The 25,655-nt window shown below is 39.9% G+C and overlaps 1 protein-coding gene across 1 annotated transcript in view; it reads right to left on the bottom strand.

Annotated features, from left to right (window-relative positions):
- Positions 1 to 287: 287 nt before the first annotated feature.
- Positions 288 to 25,655, bottom strand: part of Chd64 (calponin 3) — a 120,782-nt gene continuing 95,414 nt past the window's right edge. The window contains exons 2-4 of the mRNA XM_067157448.2: positions 11,980 to 12,116; positions 7,529 to 7,733; positions 288 to 2,727 (exon numbers count right to left, since the gene is read on the bottom strand). Coding sequence (XP_067013549.1) covers positions 2,557 to 2,727; positions 7,529 to 7,733; positions 11,980 to 12,116 — 513 coding nt within the window. The 3' untranslated portion in view covers positions 288 to 2,556. The remainder of the gene's footprint in view (positions 2,728 to 7,528; positions 7,734 to 11,979; positions 12,117 to 25,655) is intronic.

Here is a 25,655-nt window from a genome sequence, read left to right as displayed (position 1 = left end):
CAACATGAGAATGTGACAAATGCAGCTTACCTCTGTGTCGAGTATCACTAGTAGTGGGTGGAGATTTGAACCAACAACCTATGAGCGTGAGTACAGAAATTTATGCGATTGTATATTTTCTAATATTCAAGAAAATTTGAGTACATTGTGATCAATAGTTATTATATTTAACTTTTTCTGAAACAATGTACTCTGTTTCGATTTTTCATAAATAATAGGTTGAAAACTGGGATAAGTGAGTGAAACTGTGGGCAGGAAAGAGTTAAGGAATGCATGAAATTAAAAGATTTCTTTTTCTTTTCAATTTTTATTATCCAAATGGATAAACTACATATCTTAAAATGTAAAGTAAATAGGAAGATAAGACTTGAGTAAAGAAATTTACAAAGAAGACATTTGTAGTAAAATATTCAACATTTCAAACTTCCATAAATGCTTTTGTTTCTTTAAATAGACATCAGCTCTTATAACACGTAATAATAATTTAAAATAACACTCCAATTTAAGAGCTCTGCCTATGAATATCTCATACTGTACAAGGTCTGTAATAAAATAGCAACAAAAATAGGCTATCTATTAGAAGAGTACAAGGCTCGATCACTAAATGTATGTGCAACTCGGACCAACGCAAACAATGTAAAATGGCTTTATACAATTAATGGTATGAGTTGTTTTTTAAAAAGTATACAGAATAAAATAAAGGTATTTCACATAAGTCTGGTTTACATTGTGCAGAATAATTCTCTCTCCTCTGGAATGATGGAATCTTGATATGAACGGAAAATTCTCTCAAAATTCCCAATTCTAGATTGGCACATTCCCTTTCCAAGAATTTAATTTGCTGGAGTCAACATCTGTGGATTAAGTTCAGGAGAACCTGGAGGCCAGTTTAGCACATACATTTTGTGCATCTTAACTTCTAATGGGAATACAACAGTAACAACTCCCTGTAAACAGGGTTCATTTTCACATGTGGTCATTTTATTGAGCAACAGCTAGTTTCTAGAACTGTACACATATTTCCCTTTAGTGTTCAATTTGTTTTTTTAATAATTTCTTGTTGCTTTTTTATACAAAGACAGAACAATGAACTTCTTGAAGAGCTCATATTTTTAATGTTCTCTTACTTACTAACTTCTCCACTTGCACAATACAAATTTGTGCATCTTTCTCTGCTTTACTCTTTAAATAGTATCAATATTATTTAAATATCAACTCCAAATAAATTCTCTCTCCTTATAATAACTGGTCATAACAGGCTTGGAATTCTACAACAGTGAAAGAACAGCACACAAGGATATATAAAACAGACAAGAAAAATATTTCTAAAAATTATCAAATATGGAAGAAGAGATCAAGAAGTGAAAATTAAATTGAAAACTTCCCAACAGTTTTGTAATTCAAGAAATGTCCAAATACATTTGCACCAAACAAGATCTACCCAGACTACTTGCTGCACTAGTGTGGAGCAATGTTACTGTTACCCGTCAAAAGCAGTGCCAATTGGGAGAGACTATGTGCTTGCTCTCTGCAAACAGTCAACTGAAGGATTCATGTTAACAACATATTCTGCTTTAGACTGGGTGAAAAAGCTTTTAAATGCTGAATGCCATGGGACGTTCCCAAACGTGCAAACAGGTTTCCCAGTTTGACACTGATTAATGGTGGTCCAATGTTCATTACACCATCAAAAATTATTACGAAAGTGCAACCGAGTCTGAAGACAGTTTGCTATTTTCTATGTGAAAGTCTGGAAACATGTATAGGAGGAAGCACCACTTGGCACATTCAGCACGATATCTGCTCTCCCAACCAAGAACAAGACCCTGGTACAACATTCTCCCCATTCGCCCAACCTTCCAGCCTCAGACTTCTTCCTATTCCCGAAAGTGAAAAATTTAACTGAAAGGACGAAGACTGTCAGACGGCGGAAGAAATTAAAACTGAATGGCAGTCTAACACTACGTGAGAAAGTGACCTGGAATAGTTCAGATTGTGGCGGCAACGTCTAGCTTTAAAAGGGAACTGCTCTGGAGGTCAAATGTAGAAGGTATACAATGAGCTACTTACAAGATCAGTCCGAGAATTGACTGACTTTACTTCGTACCCTTTAAGTTAGGATAGCGCTTTCCTTAGTTTAATATCATAAGAATGAATGTTACGTATTAATTCAAATAAGTTTCTTCTATTAAAAAAATTATTTTTGTTAATCTTAAAAAAAATGTGTATTTTTGAAAAATGAAAAGAACAACCTCCGAAGATTGAACCATCTCTATGTGCGATTGAGACGGTTCTTAAACAGTACTTGAAAAACAAAACTCAGGGAGTTCTGAAATGGAAGAAACACAGACATTCCAATATGTACATGGAAACAATTGCATGACTAGTACAATGAGTTTCTTTTTGAAAACAGAGGCAAAGACTATTCTGAGGCTTCAACATTAAATAAACCAATTTCCATTGTTGGCCGCTTTCCATAACAGATTCAAAAGTGAAGGAAGCATTAAGTACCCAATATTTGTCGTTGTACTGCCTGTTACGCCCAGAACGTACAGCTTACATGTGCCTGGTGTTGCCAAAGTTGATGCCGCTCTGGTTGGCTCCCTTGTTGCTGCCGTACTGCAGGCTGATCACACCCTGACCTGCCCTCAGCTGCTCCTCGCTGAAGTTCCTCACGTTCTTCTCAGCCTCCTTGGGGCCGATGCTAGGCTTGCCGTAGTTGTGAGCCTGCAAACAAAATGAGCTCTTTGTTTACATAGCCTTGAGCATTAAGGCATAAAGGTTCATCTAAATGTTGGCCAGCTGGGAAGGAGAAGTGCTGGTTATTGCATGCTCAATTCTAAACTCCTGTGCAGTGTTCATATAGAGCAAGGATATTTGACAGCTAATGGAGATTCACCTGTCTGATGGATTTGTTAAGGATTTTAGATTAAGGTGCATCCTCATAGGAAAATGTCCCTTTTATTCATTTTGTAAAGCAAAGATGCAACTACACTAAATGTAATGTATTGTTTCTAAAATGATATACCCTACATGGCCCTTGAAGGGCCTTGGCCTACCAAGCGACCGCTGCTCAGCCCGAAGGCCTGCAGATGAGGTGTCGTGTGGTCAGCACGATGCATCCTCTCAGCCGTTATTCTTGGCTTTCTAGACCGGGGCCGCTATCTCACAGTCAGATAGCTCCTCAATTCTAATCACGTAGACTGAGTGGACCTCGAACCAGCCCTCAGGTCCAGGTAAAAATCCCTGACCTGTCCGGGAATCTAACCTGGGGCCTGCGGGTAAGAGGCAGGCATGCTACCCCTACACCACGGGGCCGGCTCTAAAATGATTTATGTTTTGTTAAAAGCAACAGAATTATGTTAGTAAATTAGAGCGATAAGTAATTTTACATGTAATTGTTGGAAGAAAACTATAAAATACTTGACAGAATAACATGTTACATTTACAAAATGCATCGTCATATGCCCTAGTGAACAATGCCGTTCCTAAGCCTGTTCATAATCTATTTAGAAAGTCACCGCTCCGTAATTTCCATAATATTGTGTTACACTTAAAATGTTGAGAGAGGTCTTACTATGGTGATCCTGTCTTACCATTGAAGATGGTAATACGTAGTGAAAGGACTAAGGTGCAGCACCACTTGACTCTCAGATCAACCGCGATATCAAAAACACTAAAAATGCACGAGTGCTAGGAGTTACAGTAATACAGAATTACAAAGGGTTGAGATGATAATGGCGAGTGGTAATAGTAGCAGGGGTGGCGTGACCTTGAAGCTGGTGTATCACCGGCGGCAAGCACCTGCTCTACGCCACACTGCCCCACTCTCAGTCATTGTCTTGTTTTTGTTCAGTGCAGTTCAATTCACAAACATGTCTTTAATGATTCAACAAAGTTGGATATCGTACAAAACATAGAATGAGGTTCTACCGTTTAAACAGGTGTGTGTCCAATATAACGTTGGCGATTTACCATGTTGCATGTTTTATGCAACAAAGACAAACTTTTATCATTTGCTTGTTCATCCAATGTAAACAGTGGTATGACAAACCGAAAAAAACTATGGACAAACCAATGCATGTTGGATTGGTTTCCCATCTGTAAGACTAAAGCGAAGTTTTTCTTCGAAGCTCTTGGAAATGACTGATTTTGATGAGTCATCCGGATGGTTTACATGCTTTAAACAGCAACATGACATCTGTGATGTCAGTGTAAAAGCCGAGTTGTCAAGTGGAAATACAGAATCTGCTCAACAGTTCAATTTGTTCTGGATGAGGGTTTGGTACGAGAACAAATTTACAATGCGGAGGAGTCTGGCCTGTATTGTAAATGCCTACCAACCCGTACTCTTGCTTTCAAACCAGAGCGCTGTGCACCAGGCTATAAAGCATCTAAAGAAAGGATGATGATCATGACCTGCGTGAACAAAACGGGCACTCAAATTACCTTTGCTCGTCATTGGAAAAGCAGAAAAACCTCTCTCTTTCAAAGGTACAGAGGTTAAAAATTTGCCTGTTGTGTACAATAACCAAGTCTGCTTGGATGAACAGTTGAGATTTAACTGTGGTTTGACAATAACTTGGTCCCCAAAGTTCGTAAATATTTAAAATCAAATGGACTCTCTGAAAAGGCCGTTCTTTTGACACACAATCCACCCTTGCACCCAAATCAAATCCTTTTAAAATCAGCAGATGACAACATTTACGCAAATTTTTTGCCTCACAATGCCACTCCATTAATCCAGCCTATGGACCAGGATGTAATATCTGCACTTAAAAGAAATTATCGATCATCTCTTCTTCAAAAGAGGATTCAGTAGGGCAATGATTTCAAAACTTTTAGAAAAGAATGTAGAATTCTCGATGCTGTTTGAGATTCCTTCGGTTTGGGAAAAAAATCATCCCAGATATTTCTGAAGACTATGGATTTCTCGGATTTGATGAAAATGACTGAAGCCGTAAAAACTGTCCCAAGTGGAGAGGAAGTTGACAAAGACAATATTCGTCAGTGGTTCGATAGTGACCAGAACGACCAAGGCTACGAAGAGCTGACAAGCAAACAGATTGACGAAGTAAAAGGCAGGGAGGGAGAGGGAAGTGAAAGTGATGAGGAGGGGGAAACAGCTGCTTGCGCCACACAAGCACAAACAGTTATGCATGGGGCTGCCTTGGCAAATGTCGAGTCATTGCTGGAGTACATCGAGGGCCGAAAAACTTCTTTTGAGAAACTTGAGAAGCAAAATAAAGACTAAAGTGATTCTCGGCACAAAAGCAGAAAACCATGACTATTTTCAGAAACAGTGAACATTTTTCTTTGCCTTATTAGTTTCAACGTAAAGTGCTGTTTGTTACTTTTACTGCAACGCATTGGGTAAGTTAATAGAGTAGTACCATTTAACTGTACTTTCATTACACCTGCTCTATTTTAACTTTTTGTGGGTTAACCACAGAAGCCTGAACCCTGTATTATCCCAGTTAATCGAGCGTTGAGTGTATAGCTATTTTCATACAGACAAGTCAATGTGTCTGTGGGGACATGACATGAAACTAAAACAATTTGTTTCAGATTTTTATAATTTTACTATATTTTGCCATCTTTTCCCTTTTCTTTTATGTTTCAGCATGTTTATCTGCATTTTTAAAATAGATTTTTTTCCTTTCTTGAACAGATTTTTAACATTTTGTTTGATCAGAACTCAACACTAGTCAATAAATATTAAAATATAATTTATGGAAACCACCAGTAACTTATATCCCAGCAAGAATAGCCAATCTGCAGCTGTGAAATCAAATTAAAAATTTAAACAATGATGTTGCAGCAGTTTAAACTAATTTCAGTTAGTAGTGTCATGAATTTAACAGTTTCACCTATATACTGTCTACTCTTGTTGGCTATGTTAGTGTTTTTACTCATCCAGACCAGAGCATATTTTTTCAACACAAAATCATATCTAAGGTTAAGAAAGCAATATGGAGGAAGAACAGTGGAAGAAGTACCCCGATAGATTTTCTAAAGACAAATTCAAATTAAATTTGAAGAAGAATTCAGAATTCAAATTAAATTTGAACAACAATCCAGATGTCGAAACTTATGCAACTTTGAACTCCCTTTCCGAGTGCTGACAAGATTGGTTTCTCTAGATGTCTAGGAGTTTTGCTATATAAGGATCTACTGAGCTGAAAGCACCAGAGACTTACTGTCAAGAACATTGAAATATTGTGTGAAATCGCATAAAACATGTTGATTAATTATTAGAACCCAGTTTAAACCTTAATAAAATGATTTCATCAACACTTTTTTTGCACCATTTGTATAGTTCCACAAACCCCCCTTCTGACGATACTTTTCATTTTAAGATCCTTTCTCTAATATGTATTGAACGGGATTGCTGATTAAGTTTTCTTGTTGTAAAATACACTGTGGTACTCGGCTCATGGATGAACCGTCTGTCGTAGCTCTCTGTCCACGAGAGCAGTTCTGCTCAGGGCACAAACAACAGTTTCAGTACACGGTATATGACAAACTTTGCTTTGAGAGTTATGGAGAGGCTTTTAACTTTTATGGCAAATTTTAAAATACGAACAATTTAATTTGTGCAGAAACGCCGTATTAGTGCTACAGGCAGAAAATTTACTGTGGCGGAGTTTACAGTACTGGACAGTTGCGCTTGAAAATTCCCAACAAATCAAGGAAAGCATTCTTGGGAGCAAAAAATGGAAAAGTTAATCACAAAGTTTACACAAGGAGTAATTTTAATGGTTAAATACACATAGAAATTACCAGAATTTTAAAGGTACACGATATTCTGCTCTCCAAGCGTGATATATATTGTTCAAGCTTTTTTCAAAAAGATCCATTTCAGTGTCAGACACGGATTATTTTTAAAAAAACAATGCGTGACAATTACTTTTAGATGAACATTTTAATTTTTCAAAGTGATTTCAGTACAAGTTCTGTTTTATTCAATATTTTTGTGCTGTAATCATTATGCTACCACAGTATCAACACCTGTAAATGTTCATTCAATGCGTTTTATGTAAATCGTTACGATTCCTTAGACCAGTGTGCGTTTTAAGATTGAATGAGGCTGATGATGCCCAATAAATAGTGGGCGAAACATGTACCTTTAAAATTCTGGTAATTTCTATGTGTATTTAACCACACAATAGTGGAATAAATTGTATTGAAAAGGTGGTATTAAAATTACTCCTTGTGTAAACTTGGCGATTAGCTATTTTTCAATACGGAATAATGACTAGAATGGTTTGTAAAATGGAAAATTTCCGAGGTAAAAAATTAACAGCTTCAGTGCGTGAAATATTTATGCAATGATTGATAGAGTTTCACACTAAACACTTGAAGTTTTAACAAAAGAAGGTAGTGAACCGAGGACGGGCCGTGGCTGGATTCAAGAAGAGGCAGCCCCGAGTTTAACATTCAACAAAATGTTCCTGAACATAAACTAGACAAGACTTTTAAAAAGCATAAATTTTCAGAAAAAAGTTGCAATCAAACAGTATCTCACCTTCCTGCCCAGCGACTGCAGGCAGATGACGACCGAGTTAAGGTTCTGTCTCTCCCACAGATCGACAGTCTGGAAGGTCTCCTGGGCAGGAACTCCCATGTTCTTGGCCACCTCCAGGAACTGGTTGATGTTCTCCATACACTTGAAGGCCATCTTACTCTCGTTTATCTTCTTAACAGAGCCGGGCTGTAGGCAGTTCACCAACCTGCAAGAGTCGACACTTGTCCATCACAGAACACTTTCTACCAACATTTGTTGACAAGTTGCAACTTTTGATAAGTTGAGCAGGAGATTAATTTATGATAGTGAACCATTAGTTGGATGACATAAAACAAAAATTAAAAATATTTACACAGATAAATGACACAGATGATGGGTGTATTAACAAGTCTGGTTGCTCATACCACGAACATTACACTCGGTTTATTCCACATTAAGAAAACATCATTGCTCTTCGCGACCTACAAGGAGTGAACACTCTTTAGGCACTTACTTTTTGTATTATGAAAGAAAGTGGATGAGATGTTTTTGCACGTTTTGAGTTATTTTAATAACATTCTCTATTTTATAAATACATTCGCATGGAGGAATCGCAATGGCTGTTGCTTTTTTACCTTCCTTCTGAGTTGCTCTGGTACACGCAAAGCCATGAATCACCAGGAACTTTTTCAACACAATTCATATGTTTATTTGTGTGTGTCCTAATCTACAGCAGTTGTTACTGATGATTTTGATGCTGTAGTGTGCAGCGATACATCACGGCATGACTTGTACCGATACAGAAATACACTATGATTTTTAGCTGCTCGGTTTTGTTATTCAGCTGTACTTTTGCCACATTTTTATGACTTTTTCCACAAGCGCATTTAACTGTTACCATTATTTTTATGGGGCGATATGACAACAAAGTAGTACCCGGCGTTGCCAGGGGAAATGTATCGAGTGCAATTACATGCATCCCCCAGCCCAAACCTATAAAAAATATCTGCTGTCTATTTTCTCCCAGTCTGCCTTAAACTTCAGCACTGAGCTTTTGTACAGAGTTTCACCAATATATATGCCACAGTTTTCCCATGATGCTGTTCACCAGAACTTTGTTGTCGTAAGAGCAATACTGATTTCTTAACATGGAACGACCTGTAAGTAGCGCATCAAGCAATGACATTTGTCCAGTGAATCCCGTTTCCTGTCCCAGCGGATACTCTCCTTCCTCTTCTGTGTCTGTCTGGAAATATCCACACTGGAGCAGTTTTTGCAACCTCCATGATCCATCTCCATACAATATGGCCCAAGCCCCGCCAGGACTTCTTTCGTTATGTGGTCTGGAATTCACCTGAGGCTCTGCTTATGAAAGACTTCAAGCTCGTGAGCCGACTTGGCAGACATGTAGGAAGGGATGTCAGAAAATAATCCAAATTAGTTTTTGTGTGTTCTTATAATCCTGGGCTGTGGTAGTACCAGGTGGTAGTACTGGAAAGGTCTGACAGTGATACAGTGGGAAGCATGTCACTCGCCTCGGGCTTCTCAGTTGCAGGGGAACAGCTGAGGAAGGAGACCGTGTTCGCTGGACCCGACATGGATCCCAAGTTGCAGCAGCACGCTCTGTTCTCCTAGACAAAACTCCAACACAAACAGTGGAAATATTGCAGCAAGCTTACAGAGAGGAAACAAATGCTTTAAGTAGGGTAAAACTGATCTTGAGGATGCTCCACGCCCCAGAAGACCCTCAACTTCGAAAATCGACATCAATGTGAACATGTTGCGGGAAGACCGCCCTTTTAACCACTGAACAGACTGCTGGAATTATAAACATCTATGGATCAGCCGAACACATACGCAATGTTCTAGAGTGTAGAGAAGTTTCAACGAATGATGAACAGAACACTCACCGTGTGATGCCACGTCAAGAATGGAGAGGGAGACTCTGGCGGGAACCAGATTTTTTGGACAAGGTTATCACGTGACAAGAGTTGGTTCCAACATTATGACGCAGAGACAAACCATCATAGTGCACAATAGAAGCATCACTCCAGTCCAAGACTCAAAAAGGACTAAGCTCAGGCGAGTGCAGGGAAAGTCATGCACCTTGTCTTTTTTGATAAGCAGGGTATTGTGTAACGTTCTGTTACTATTGTGAAGTGTTAAAGGGGCGACTGAAAAGAACAAGTGCAGAAGAAAAACTTTGGTGAAACGGGATGGATTATGCACCTGTGCACTGAGCTGATGCCACGTCCACCGGACCTAGCCCCACGAGACATTTTCTGCAGTGAAAAGGAACTTCCGGGTCGTCATTTTCAAAGTGATCAAGAAGTAAACAATGCAATTTCAAGTATACTCAAGACTATCAAAGTCTTTGAACAGTGGACTCAACGCTGGAACAGTTTTATTGCACCTGACGAAGAATACTTCGAAGGTCTGGAAATGAATTTCAAAAGCTAGCGAGTATTTTGCTGTAATAAAATCATTCTGGTTATTTTTGACACCCCCCCCGTATTTATATTTCAAATGCAAATAGAGCCATCGAGATGACGAATGGTCACTAAGTTTGAGAAGAAAACGAAGTGCCAGATAGTTTCTCAAGTTTTTGCTGCCCTCCTAACAGTTTGCGATGGTGACTCAACGAAGACAGTCTTAATTTTAGCACAGTGATTTTGTCCTTTATTTCATTGTAACACACTGCAACACCTCGCCATAATCGCTTATTGTTTTAATTTCGTCACGTCTCTCATTTGTTTTCATTCTTTTCTTCATTATGTTTTAACACATTGTTTACCATCAATTATGTAAAAAAACTAACCTTTTTTTCACTGAAGATGGCTCAAAAGAGTTGAAACATGTATGACATTACTCCATCTAATGATGGGGATTTGTATGTACTGAATAGGACATATTAAATTTCCTTTGCAAAGTGAAAACCGTCAATATGGAATGATTCTAATATCTTGTAATGGTGGATCATTATACCTCCAGCTGTACTAGTGGTAGGATTACGAGAGCGAGGAGTAAGGGAACATCCACAACTAGCCATACAGTCATAACATCAACATCAGCAGTGTCACTTTGAAATTATAGCAGCCATTACAAGCAACGGGGAATGCTCCCCCAACTCCCGGGCAACTGTACAACCTCCGACTGCCCACAACGTCCACACTCTTACAAGATTTTCACAACATTTAAGGTGTCAACTCTATTTGACGGTTCAACTATGAATAAATGAACCTAATCAAGTGTTCACCTTTTTAACATGTATCTTTAAATATCTATGATTACACCCACAGCATCACTAGAATTTTATAAGAGTCTCAACGAGAAGTTTTTTACATAATATTTGAAACTTTGCTTAAAATTGTGCATACGTGCAATTATTGTGACAGACCAAAGCAGTTATTTAAAATACAACTCGTGTTAACTACAGTAATGCCTATTGCTCACGGTAAAATGTTTCGTAAAATTTGTTGAACAATTCATTTTATAAAAATTTTGCTGAAAACAAGTTGTGTTGTTCACGGTAAAATTATTTTATAAAATCCGTGGAAGCATCAGGATAGCCATCTATGAACTCACTTCTGAACTAAGATGTGTATGTGCTGCCATCTATCGCTAAACTTTTAAACCAAGAATCAGCTGTTCAACTTAGACTGTGTTTGAGATTATGTCTCCAACAAACAAAGCAAAACTTACTGCTTTAGCTGCAATTATATGTTGTACAGTGGTAAAAAGGAACAAAAATGCCAGGAAATGCTGGACTAGGGGTGGGATCAAAAGAAGAGAAGAAAGTAGAGGATTGCTGTCTTTGGTCGAAAATTAGCTGAGGTTAGGAATTCGGCGATTGTGTTTTCTGCCTCTCTCCTTGCATTTCTGTTGTGGTAAAGTGGCATGTTAACTTCGTACAAACAAGGATATTTCCGGTATTCATCGAGTAAAACACTAACAGCTTCCGGATCCTGTCATTTTAGAAAGAAGTGTTTGTTTACAATCGAGCTTCACAATCTTCTCACGACGTAGCGCCAGCATCATCGTGATGTCAGCTTCGCTGATTGGTTCGGTTCGTAAAATTAATTTTACGGAATAGAACATGTCCTATTTTATGAAAAGTTTTATCAAAGGTTTTATAAAACCTGAATTTGACCGTGAGCAACAAACATTTTATAAAATTAAATTATTGTACAATAAATTTGACAGAAAATTTGACCGTGAGCAACAGGCATAAGTTTATTTAAGGCACACTCTATGCAAAATGTGTGTTACTCCTGACACCGTTTCTGATTTATGTATTTGTTTCAACTGATTATAGTCCTCTAGAAATGATGAAGTGTTGAATGACAAGAGCATCAATTGACCGATTCCTATCAATTACGATGGGACAGGGAAGGTAGGGGTACAGCATTTGCCAGGCTGCCGATGGCGACAGCTAACTCTACCAAGTATATTCAGTTGAAGCAGTTACTAACCTGCACAGGAGTGTTCCATCTTTCAAGAGCTCGTAGAAGTTATCCATGTCCCCGTTCGTGTTTATATCTTCGTTTGTTATTATCTTGATCCATTCCAGACATTCGCCCGCCAACTCCTCGCTGTACTTGCTGTTGATCTGGAACAAACAAAAGGAAATTCTTGATAAGCATTGGAAATGCTGTTTTAAAAACATTTAGTCTACCCGTCATTAGAAGGCCTTTCTCCTCAAATGGCACCGTATAGTAATTATTGTTTATTGATCTTCAAAGAAACGTTTCATCAGCTAAAAGTGCAATTTCCAAGACTATTAGAGCCACTCCATAGATGTGACTATACTTCCTGAAGCTGAACACTACCAGTACTGAGCCAACATCCCCTTCATCTTACATACTATAATACAAACTGAAAAAACCATAGATATGCTGATCAGTTTGCTATGAGCATACACAATTTCACTTACTACAAACATGAGGTAGCACTAGTCTACTTGCTGTAAAATAAAAACAGTCTGTTGGAAACACATTGACAAGAACGTTGATTTTCTTCGCTCATGCTCTAAGAAGACCATGAAGTTTTTGGATCCGATACTAAATTAGAATGATGATTAAAGCCAGAACGGATGAAGGATTACTTAATGAACAGGCACCTAATGAAAGATGAAAGGAATGTGTGAATTTTAGGCTGTATATACAGAAATTCAATTATGAATTGAAATTGCTGGAAAATTAAATCAGACAACAGTCTTGAAACAATCAGACGTCTGCAGAGAAGTTAGTCATTTATCAAATGCAATATTATTTATAATACAATATTATTTACTGTGGTAATTATCACTTCAATATATTACATAACTAGTGCATTTGCAACGTTCACATGTTAAGCAGCGTACAATAACATACAATGAAATAAAATGTCCTGTTGCTTAATGTATCTCCGTCACTCGTAAGGCCATTTTAAAAATATTAAGCTGACCTGATGGGAAAAAATATGAGACTATAAAACACAAATAGATGATTTTCCTATATTTTTTTAAAACGAATGAATGAATGAATGAATAAGCAATGAAAATTACCAAGCAAATCGACTGCAAGATCAAGTCATTCGTTAAGCATTACACCTTGGGTCAATGTTTTCACAACACCCCCATTATTTACAAATACAGTATATCAAGTATTGTGGGCCGATGACCTAGGTGTTATTCCCTTTAAACATCAAGCCTGTATTAAAGAATTTATTTAGCATACAAGACTATAAGAAATAAACAACTTACAGGATCTTTTCATATTTGGACTTAAAAGTTTGTCACCTATGAGATTGCTTCTGGGGTAACTGTAGATTTCATCCAAGGAACCGGTATAAGAAGTGCACGATGTGGTGGATAGTCTGCATTTCTAAACCAACCCCAATGATGTTCGAGCAGTGCCACACCGAATTCCTCTGTTCCGTCTTGACCAGACTGCGAGACGTAGTCTTTTTGTAGAGTCACAGGAGGCATTTCAGAGATTGAACTGAGCTGATGAGTTGCATGCTCGTTTTCAAGATTTCAACCTGGTTGTAGAGAGCTGTTTGACGTGAGTATCGAACCTGCCAAGTTGGGTTCAGTCTTGCTGTTGCCGGATGTGAGGAGGAGTGCATTGACGAACTGCACACCCTACGTGTGTCCCCCGCGTGCTAAGAAAGCAACTCATAAGATGCCGCCGTACTGCCCCATGGAGCTCCATAGCCACGACAGTAAAATCGACAAGAAGACTCGGGACTCAGCATTTAATACTCAGACCCTGGGCGCTCAGCTAACAATCTGTCAACTTAACTTCGAGGGCATTAGTAGAGCTAATTGTGAATATGCAAGTTACTTATGGATCAGTCGGTAGATTTATTGACACTACAGGCAACACACATTAAAGGAAATTTTCATATCAACAAACCTCAACATCTCAAAACAACGACACTCCATTAATATTCAACTTTGAATTACAGACAATGTATAAGTTTCATTGAGCAGCCAACATTGAACACACCTATCCCACCGAAGTGTTAAGGAACCCGCCTATCCTTTGTTATTCCATTTCTTTGACTTGCAAGAGCTAAGAACTTGCATTCTCGCGGGGCCCACATTAGACTGTGGGTGGAGATTTTATCCACCGTCTCCTCCGCCCACACGCGACCTCTAGCTTCAACTCCTGCTCTCTTCCGCACCCGACGGTCATAGGTCCTTTCTGTTCTTTTGCCAATGCTTTCATCCTTCGAACTTCTCTTATCTCCTTTGATTATTGTTCACAGAATACAGTTGTACTTCCTCCTAAAACAATCACCACGACTACCACATCGATATGTGAACGCAGGACCACCAGCAGCTTGCTCGTTTGTCAACTGTATTACGTGTATTAGAATGTCACTGACACCGACACGAGGATATGAGGCAAGTGAAAACGTGCGGTTCCGTAAGACTTCAGTGCCACCGACCAGTTTACACAATAGAGAAAAACAAACGTCATGAAGCACTCGTTGATATTTATGAAGTTAGAAGGCGCTGCCTTTGGTGGCAGGGGATAACGACTGTGTGGTGCCTTTGGATAAACAAAGGATAGAAATAATTTCACTGGTTTTTCTTCAGTATCCTGTGACAAATCACTGAAATAAGAAGTGAACGCAATTAAGTTCACTACTGTGTGCAATAATATTTATTACTCAATAAGGATCCAAAGGCCCACGAGAAATTCAAGCATCTCGGAGAAGCAATCGCGGTTTTTGTCTTTCAGATTTAAGTTCAGTAGCAGTCATTCGGCATGCGGAACATCTTCAGAAACGCATTTTGGTGTATGCTTCTTTCAGTCGAACCTCTCCGTCAAGCCATCTGTTGACCAAGATCTTCCGTAGTAGCCTGCGTTCACTGCCTTGTGCTTTTCGATTCATGCACAGGGTCTCCGAAGCATATAAGCCTTCTGGTCTAACAGTGTTGTAATGTGTTACTTTGACTCCGAAACTCAGCATCTTATTATGGATGGTTTTAGTCAACTGGAACGCTCGCTCTAATTTTCGGATGCGGATATTGGTCGCTTCTTGTTCTAGCCCATTCTCTCGAATTACTTCAAGGTACCTACTTAAACTTCTTGACTCTTCCAATCTCTCCATGGTCTGTTAACATCCAGAACTTTATTAAATACAACCGCAATTGTGGAAAAACACACACACAAACTCGAATTAAACAATACCCTACTCCGCACTTACCCGAATAATCTTTTCAGTGGTCTTTCGAGTTGTAATAATAGAATATGGCCGAACAATGACATACCATAAAACTGTACACTTAAATCAACGTGCAATTAATGACTGATATTTTACCAATTGCCTCCAAACCTTTCGCAGCCAGCCACTGACAGCTATTAGCCCGCGGTTACTCGCATGGTGAGCGCGGCGCTCACCTTCGTACTATATTGCTTCTTGTTGGAATGTTACAAGACCTCCAACTTTGAAACTCCCTGTACCTTTCTAACAGATTGTTATGAAGGGGATGTGCCAGTCACTTTCATTATCTTTGAAAACAAATACCCGCAATTCATTATTAGGCACGGTAGTGTATGTTTGGTGAGCGGTGCGCTCAGTAGCGAGTAACTGTGCTACTTACATTTCGCGCCTTGTAATACGTCAGGGTTTGTTTCATGCTTGTGTTTAATGTGAAATCTTTATACTGTGACTGTTGTTAGACAATATATACAAGTTACAATGCCATCCACTAATCAGATACTTTCGTGGTTGGCTGAAACGGAGGAAAAAGTGCTCTTGAACAACGAAACTGAAAGTAATGAAACAGACGAGGTTTACGAAACTGATCATAACTGTGTTTCGGAGTGTCTGCAAGTTTTGGGAAGGAGAGGAAATTTCGTTTATTGAATTCTGTGAGATCAGTTTAAATGGCTTGTTTTACGGTCAGATGCCCTTCCTGACGCCAACCTTAGTTGAGGAGCTAATAAAGATGAAATAAATTATGGTGAATGAAGTTGGCTAAATAGGTGGAAGGAATCGGCTGTAGTTTATGAATAGAATCTGCCCCGGCATTTGCCTGGACGCGTTGACAGAAAACTATTCTCAGAACAGCTAACGGTGGGGATCGAACTCGCGCGTCTCCCAAATGTAGAGCTGCCTCCATAGCCATTCCACTCGGCCGTGTTCCTAAATAAATAACTATCTCAAATTGACATATTAAAAATACCTCCAACTTTATGTGGGCATATGGGCCTTTAAACGTAAAGGTGAGCGCTCCGCTCACTAGCGAGTAACGACGCACGTAAAGACCTAGCGAGTAATGCCGGGTTAATCAACTCCAAGCTCAGTTCTGAAGTTCGCCAACACATTCAGGCTACGAAGAGCTCGAAACTTTTCTTCGCTTCGCAACTCCAGATACGTTTCCAGTACTGATTACTGCGAGGAAGGGAGCCATGATCCTCAAACAATCTTTTCAAAACCTGGCAAATTTGTATTGCGAATGAAATACTGTAATATTCGAAATGAACACTAATTCTTAACTTGTGTGCGAGTGCGCCGTCTGGCTGTATTGTACTCTGATGACCTTGTACGGCGGGAAGGTAGACTACGCGTTCTCATCTCTTCCAGCCCCTCTCCTCCTGTCTTTGTAAGGAGTGTGCTCGTTAAATTCATGTACAGCCTTCTTCATTTACCACCCTTCGACCTCAAAAAAAATCAATCCAAATATCTATCCTAAATCTAATTTTACGCAACAAAACAGTTGACAAGTTTAAGCCCAAGTGGCAACATGTGCATTGACTGGTGAGACGTCGCCTGTCAGCTGTTTACCTTATCTTAAATGTTTCAAACAACTCTCGATGGTGGTGGTGGCAGGAAGTACAACTGGGCAACCATCCTAAATTAATATGTCCGACTCGTTGGCTGAACGGTCAGCGTACTGGCCTTCGGTTCAGAGGGTCCCGGGTTCGATTCCCGGCCGGGTCGGGGATTTTAACCTTAATTGGTTAATTCCAACGGCACGGGGGCTGGGTGTATGTGTTGTCTTCATCATTTCATCCTCATCACGACGCGCAGGTCGCCTATTGGCGTCAAATGGAAAGACCTGCACCTGGCGAGCCGAACCCTTCCTGGGATATCCCGGCACTAAAAGCCATACGACATTTCATTTCATTATCAGAGAGAAAACTGAAGGGGTCCGTCACTTCGAAAAATGATATCGTCCAAAGAAAGACAAGGGCCAGGAAGGGCGTGAAGATTAAAGTCCTAAGGCCTTGCAATTTGATACCATCGGGGTCGGAAAAAAAAAAAAAAAAGAGTGACCAAGGGAGGTCGGATGTGATAGATGGAAGTGATGAGCCTGGCACAAGTGGAAGTAATGTCAGGACCCAGCGCAGGGCCCCGTGGTCGCCAACCCACGCTCCCAAGTTCAGAACCCCTGGGGCCCATTTCAGTCTCATCTTATGACAGGCAGGGGATACCATGGGTGTTATTCTACCACCCCCAATCCCTCAAACTATAAACGAATATTCGTTCTCTTGAATTAGAAGCTTTAACTTCATATATGATCATTCCTACTTAAAACTATTCAAGCCATTCCACGCAAGCTCAGAACATACCACTCAGCACCAAGTGGTCCCAGAACCAAGTCTGAACACATGGCAAGTTGCCAGAACCGTACAAAATTCAAATTTATTAGCAACCACTCTAGCAGATTTCATGAATGATCCTAAAATCCTGGCAAATATATGTGCAATCATTCTGTTTTCCCTTCTTATTGAAGGGTTAAATCAGTTTCGTTAACACTAGGCATTTTCGAAACAGCACAACGGATCGCGCGGGTGTGAAATGACAATCGTTTGCTCCGAACTATTATCAACGGCGTGTGGCCTACGAGGCGGTCTGGTCCAAGTGTTGACAACTATAAGCAAGCTGCACATCAGAGAGAATTGGGCTATTTCACCAATTGAGACAGCTAAGTAAAATTCAGTTAACACAGTCGTCAAAAGTTACCAGTTTCGTCCCAGTAGCGACACCACTGCACTGCATCTCCACTTGCTATATACTGCACGCCCTACAGACTTTTAAAAGGGAGCCGAACAAACGTTACGAACATCGCGGTCCTTGGCTCACCACCTGTTTTAACAGGAAATCTTAATTATTTTTCGTCCTTTTCCAAATTTAATACAATTTTCTCACTAATTAAAGCAAAAATTTAACCCCTGAGGGGCCGTTTGTTAAGAAGGGAGGTCTCCCCGTCCCTGCTCCCCTATTAGCTGTCCGACTCAAAATTAAAATTAAACTCCATTGATTCAGCGAAGAGGGTTTCTTCTCTGACGGGAGGTGAATACCGACTCAGCCGGATAGCAGCCCCCCCCCCCCCCAACAGTGCAAAACCAGAGATTTTTCAGACTCATCGGCATTCTTCGGAAACAGATCAGTTTTCGCCCTAGGACTCGGGTAGTCGGTCTCAACAAAAAAGGCTAGCATGATCAAGAATATGGCTTCCGATTGAGATACCGATTAGTTCCTAATCTGAACGTAAGATGCGCTGCGGTTAACGGGCCTTCTGCATTCTAGGGAACAAAGCACACGTGCTGCTGGCTTTGACGATTCTAAACACTCAACATCCCAGGAGCAGTAATGGGTCGTCTTCGCCTACCAACAGCCCGCAGCATGGTCGTCACTAGCACTTACGTTCCCTGACCTGGTCGGGTTCGCCACCCGTAGAGTGAAGTCACTCCGAGAACGCCGCAAACAGTAACCTGTGATAAATCTGTCAACCGTTATCATTTCAATTCGCAACAAACATTCCGATGAGTCATGACACCAATAAGATAGTGAATTAATCTGTCACGTTTTCTTTGAACCTCTCGCCCTTAATTGTCTGATGCGATTTCGTGGTCCTCGGCCTATCAATCACTTCTGATCTGCATTTAGGGCAGTCGCCCAAGCGACATATTCCTTATCTGTTAGCCTTTTCTTAAAAGATATCCAAGAACTTGAAAATTGTTTTAACGTCTCCCTTCGCAAATTATTAAAACCCCTAACTCTCCCACCTATAAACTAATATTTGCCCCAATCTGTTCTCTTCAATTCCAACTATCTTCACATTGTGAGCTTTCCTACTTTTAAAAACAACACTCGAACTTATTCGCCTGCTAATGTCATTCCACTGCAGCTCTGTGGGTGGGGGCGGTAGAATAACACCCACGGTACTTCATTAGTGAATAGGCTAACAATACTGGCGAGAAATAGCTGAAGTTAGAAAACGTTCTTCTTTAGCATTCCATTCCTCTGGTTCATACATTTCCTGATACTGCTGGTACGTAACACACTGGTTCATCATAGTATTCCACCCATTCAATCCCTACTCTGACGCGCTGTTTTGAATTAGCAGTGTGCATACTTAAGGCAGAGGCCGACTTTGTAGTGCTAGTAGTAGTATGACCTGGTCTAGAATAACAATTTAAGGCTATTACAAAATATAACACCACAATTCACTAAATAACTCAAAATTGAACCCTGAAAAGACCCGCTACTTCTTCACTTTTGTTAAATTCTACATTCATTTCATTCCAGATTAGCAGTGAAGAGTGTTTCTCCTCTGGCTTGGAGGAAAAGCTTGCCTCCAAGTCAGATGTTTCCACCGCCAGTGTAGTTAATTGATATTTGCCTACTCATCGGGTACTCCTAGGAAACAAATTATTAAAAGGGCATAGTTTTTGCCCTGGGAGTCGCCACTATTCGACCCTCTCCCCGCCTAAAAAAAGACGATTGTTCACGGATCACGGCTGTCTGCGGCTTGGTCATTCCATCTCTGGAACTTTGGACTGTTAGATCGGCAGTGTAGTCCTGTTCGTTAAAAGAGAGAAAATGTGTGGTGTTTCATTTGATCGAGTATTTCACATGAAAGCATTGCTTTTACTCGCACCATTCCTACTGACGTCATTGTAATGTATGTTCATTTCAGTTGGGAAAACTACTAAGACTGTCTTTCTGAGGATGTAAAAAGGCAGGTGGAGAGTGAGTGTGTACCATTATAAGGAAAACTCCCCACCTGATTGTGACTGATGGTATGCAAGTGGGTCTACGATTACAGTGAAAATTCCCTAACTCAGTCTTCATATGAGAAAAGACGTTTGGTGACTTCCCCGTTGCGTTTCTAGGATAACGTTAAGAGCTATGCAATTTAATACAATCTTACTCACAACGTGTACACTAGAATTCTGTATGCAATGTAGAATTCCGTAGGGAAGCACGGGTACATCAGCTAGTATTTATATATGCGCAAGAAAGCATAAAGGTCCAATAATACTGCCTTGAGGAAATCCCCTCAATGATTACAGGGTCAGCTAAAGCTTCACGTACTCTAATTCTCCGAGTTCTATTTTCTAGCAACTTAGCCACCCATTCCGTCACTCTTTTCCAATTGCACTCATTTTTGCAGTAGTCTCCCATGATCTACCCTACCAAATGCCTTAGACAGGTGGATCGCGGTACAGTCCAATTGACCTCCTGAATCCAGGATATCGGCTATATCTTGCTGGAATCCTACAGTGGAATAACCAATCCAAACTGCTTTCTATCGAGCCAGTTATTCATTTCGCAAACATGTCTAGTATAATCAGAATGATTGCTTTCCCAGCAGCCTGAGCTCAGAAGACCTACAGCTTCATGTTTATTATTACTACCAAAGAACTGCTAAGAACTGTGCTGCGAAATAATAAGTTTATAGTCTACGTACATTTCGCTGTCGTGAGATGAGACTCTTTACACCGCGCCGTCAAGGACGATGGCCACAGCAAACTTACACTTGGTGACGTGCTTCGCTCTGGGTCAGTGTCGACAGTAATTTTGTGTAATGATCATTTTTCGAATCTCTGCAAGTGCATCTCGCGCCAAGTCTATCGTTCAAAAGCACTGGTAATTGCCAACTGTCGGCACAAACCTCTGCGGAGCCGCGAGGTTGGAGGTGAAATAAGGAATTTGCAGTGTTGTGAGGAGGAAAATGAAGCCTGAGAGCAGGTGCGGGAATAAGACCACTCAACGCACGTTTAATTGCACACTTTGTGGACCTACTTGCGTGAAAGTAAACTATGACCATACGCGACATATTTTAACTCATCAACGATGTAGTAGTTGCTTTCATTTTCCAGTATTATTGCTACATGGTGTACAAGGTTTTTCTCATAAACAAAATATATTACATGGAGATACTCTTATAAATGTCGGCATTATATCAAATTGATCTAGTAGCAAGGAAAACGGGAGATAAGGCAATAATAGTAGGCTAATTTATAATAAATTTATTTAATATAACATGTTAGGCTTTCATGGCTAGCTTGAAATTCTATGTAGGTCTACTGGTATTTTGGGCTACAACTAATTAATGTTTAACCACAGCAATTAATGAAATAGTGACATTTTCTAACCAAAGATCTTAACTGGCAATAAGTTACTACAGTCAGGAGTCGACATTAACCCTGGAGTGGTCGCACCGGGTCTCTCAGACCCATTTTTCCTCAGTGTTTTACTATTAGATTTTTATACTTTACTTTCAATTACAGTATTATAGGACATTTTATTTTAATGCAGTTTACATGACTATAATATTTAACTATCCCGTTTCTTAACCAAAAAGTGTATTTTTATAATTACACTGAAAACTGAATATTTTCTGTTAACTTGTGAAAGGTGAAACATGGTAACAATAAAATGTATTTTACATTTTTTTTTTCACTTTTTCCTGCATCTACATGCACAAAGCAAAACTTTCATCTTTCTCCACAGTCTTAAAACATATTTTTGAGAATTTCACACTTGTACTATTGGTACAAGAATATGGATTTTTTTTTTAGTTGTGTGAATTATGACACATAATTCATAAAATAAAAATCAAATTAATTTTAGAAACACATCAAAGTACCGGAAAATATCACTTTAATCAATTTCTATACACATTCTGAAGCCAAGTTGTCCATATTCTCCGCAAATGACGTTTTGGCACTTGGGGCAGATGAAGGATGTCTTCCTGTCTTTGTTGGGCAGAAATGATATCTTCTTTTTTCCCTGGGATCTTCTGTGGCAGGTGCTTGCACAGGGTAGTTGTACCCATTTTTTTTTTTTTTTGCTAGGGGCTTTACGTCGCACCGACACAGATAGGTCTTATGGCGACGATGGGATAGGAAAGGCCTAGGAGTTGGAAGGAAGCGGCCGTGGCCTTAATTAAGGTACAGCCCCAGCATTTGCCTGGTGTGAAAATGGAAAACCACGGAAAACCATCGTCAGGGCTGCCGATAGTGGGATTCGAACCTACTATCTCCCGGATGCAAGCTCACAGCCGCGCGCCTCTACGCGCACGGCCAACTCGCCCGATATATATATATATACACACACCCATAATTAGCTTCATCCATTGTTACACAGAAGAAAAAGTGTACTAAACTAACAGTGCGAAGTTTGACAATAAAGACCAACGTTAACAGTCGCACCGGGTCTCCGAGGCCCTGACCAGCCTGTACGCTCATTCCAAGGTAACAGAGCGGGCTACTGTGTTCGGTTGAAGGTCGGGAGCCAATAAGCTACCAGGAAGGAGGAAGTGCTCGGTGCATTCCAACAACAGGAACACCAGTAAGTATGTCCGCCCGGTTCTCGTAGACCCATCGCGACCACTCCAGGGTTAACTCTGAAGAACAAAGAATATCGGAGTTTCAGAAGCAACAAATGAAGTGGAAGTTCCTCCTTCCCTCTCACTCTGCGGCATATAGACTTGTTTTGTGGGTAGCTCGTCCTTGAATGCTCTGTTCCCACCCCTACACATTCTTAATCTTCCCTTGCAGTTAAATTGGCGAGAGCTACATACTACAACTGTACCATCAGAGATGGCGCAGTAATGGCCATGACAACACATCGCCGATAGACTATCAGTGGCCAGGCCCTTCGACTGTTGATTCTGTGCCTCTTATACTTTCGCAGTGGACGTGTCTGCCAAGTTGTTTATTGTGTGTTTTGTGTATGCTTCGCTGTAACAGTGCGACTGTGCGAATTGTGTTATTTAATATTGTGCCTTAAAAAAAGTTATAACGATGTCCACGAAGAGACTGTACAATGATAAGTACATTAAATATGGCTTCACAGTCGTTGAACGGAACGGAATACAACAGCCTCAATGCGTAATCTGCCACTGTGTTCAGAGTAACGATGCGATGAGGCCTGTGTGTTTGGAGAGACATTTAAACATGAATCATCCAGGCTTAAAAGACAAACCCACTTTTTTTTTGTAACTTAACTCAACTCACTAAAACGTACGAAATTAGATTCATCGGGTACCTTTAACCAAGAAAATGAGAAAGCAGTGGAAGCATAATATGAACTAGCTCTTCTGATTGCCAAAGACAAAAAAGTACACACAACTGGGGAAACATTAGTAAAGCCATGTATGTTACTGGCCGCAAATATAGTTTTGGGTGAAGGAAGTCCGCAGAAATTGTCAAATTTCTCTTTCTGATAACACAATGAAGTACAGACTTCAAGAACTGTCAGAAGACATTAAAATGCAAATTTTGGAGAAGGTGAAAGCATCTCCAGTGTTTTCAATTCAGCGTGATGAAACAACCGATGTGGTCCATTGTCAACTGATTGTATATTGTCGATTTGTCGACAGTGGAATTTTAAGAGAAATTTTATTCTCCCAATGTTTTGAAAACCACTTCGAAAGCTTGTGATGTGTTTTCTGCCATCGATAGTTTTTCCAAGAACATGGACTGTCCTGGGAAAATGTAATGGATGTATGCACGGATGGCGCACCTGCTATGATTGGGTCACGTTCTGGGTTTCTCAAACTGGCCAAAGATAAAAATCCAAACATCATGGGAATCCTCTGTATAATTCACAGGCAGGCTTTGGCGGCCAAAACCTTGGCCCAAGATTTTAATAACACTCTAAAAGTAGCTATAAGAATTGTGAACTCCGTGAAGACAAGTTCTTTACAGACAAGATTGTTTGAAGCTCTTTGTGTTGAACTTCAAGCCGATCACAGAACTTTCCTTTTTTTTTTTTTTTTTTTTTTACACAGAGGTTCGCTGGCTATCATAAGAGAACATGTTGGCTCGGCTGTTTGAATTAGTCTGAAGTTGAATTTTTTCTTCTTGATGAAGGTATGAAGTATGAAGTATGAAGTGTTTAGTGATGCCAATTTTATCGTCTCACTGGCATATCTTTGGAATTTTTTTGAAGCTTTGAACAGTTTGAACTTAAAGCTCCAAGGCAAAAACTCCAAACTTATGCTTGCTTATGATGCCATCAGAGCTTTCCTGGAAAAGATACAGTTATGGAAACGCCGGCTTCAGTTGAACAACTTCTCATCCTTTCAACGCCTTAATGAAAATTTGCCAGAAAATGAACGTGATCGTAATAAACTTAAGGCGCAAAGTCAGTGACATTTGGATTCCCTGGCACAAGAATTCAGTTTCTACTTTCCTGATATCTCGTCAGGTGAATGGTCCTGGATGTTAACACGAAATCCATTTGCCATTGACATTGAAGCACTGCCAGCACAACTTCAAGAAGAAGCCATAGATTTGAAATGTGATTCAAAGCTAAAAGATGATAAAATATTAGGACTGGGCGACTTTTGGGTAAACTGTCTTGCAGTGTATCCTGAAATAGCCAAAGTAGCATTGCGTGTCATTGTCCCATTTTCAACGACATACTGTATTTATGCGAGTCAGGATTTTTAACGCTGAGTGTCAAAAACAAAGCAGCGCTGTCGGCTCGATGTTGCAAGTGATCTTCGCTGTGCTCTGTCGAATATCTCACTGATATTTGTTTACTAATTTAAGGATTTCTTGTACAAGTGTGTTCTTTGTATTGTGCTAAAATGAAGTTAGTATGTCATAGATATAAAGCGCGTACTTCATATTATTTTTTCATAAATAATTGAATAATTCATTATGTAGTGTCATTAGGTTAGGTCTATATCCTCCACGTCAGTTTATCGGAGAGGTTATAGAAGCGACGGGGGGGGGGGGGCGTAGTGACCACCCGTATCTGAGAAGCGGGGCGTCAGCTGGCAACCACTGGTCTACAGGATAAACAGACTGAAGTTCTCGCGTTCAATTCATGTTCACCATGGGTTACATAGAAACGCTGATAAACCACCTCACTGGATAACGAGTTTTCCCTCAAAATAATTGAGAATGGCTATAAATAGATTGTTCTAGAAAGAAGACTTTTGTTTCAAGCATGTTTAATCATTTGACGTCCCTTCACAAGAAAAGTGGCTCAGTCCGGTGGTATTTGAAGGTGCTCAAGTAAGACTGCTTCCTGTCTGTAGTTTTGACACGTAAAAAAACTCCTGCGGGACTAAATTCCGGCACCTCCGCGTCTCCGAAAACCGTAAAAATGTAGTTAATAGGACATAAAGCCAATAACAGTATTTATTATTATTGCCCTCAGTACAATATTTGACATTTTCTAATGTTTAAAATTAATAAAACGTCCTTCAGTGACCACAAATAAACAATTGTCAGGTAACAAAACTTGGGTAAATACAAATTAATCAAGAGACCTTTTAAACAAGCCCTTCAGGCAAGCAACCCAATGTTCAAAACATCCTGGCGAGTTCCTGGTAAACAAAATATAATGAAGTAGGAGAATAATTTCATTATTCCTAAAAATTACAATCTCTCTT

The sequence above is a fragment of the Anabrus simplex genome, chromosome 13 (assembly GCF_040414725.1).
Source record: "Anabrus simplex isolate iqAnaSimp1 chromosome 13, ASM4041472v1, whole genome shotgun sequence".
Taxonomy (NCBI): domain Eukaryota; kingdom Metazoa; phylum Arthropoda; class Insecta; order Orthoptera; family Tettigoniidae; genus Anabrus; species Anabrus simplex.
This window is presented reverse-complemented; position numbering and strand designations above follow the sequence as displayed.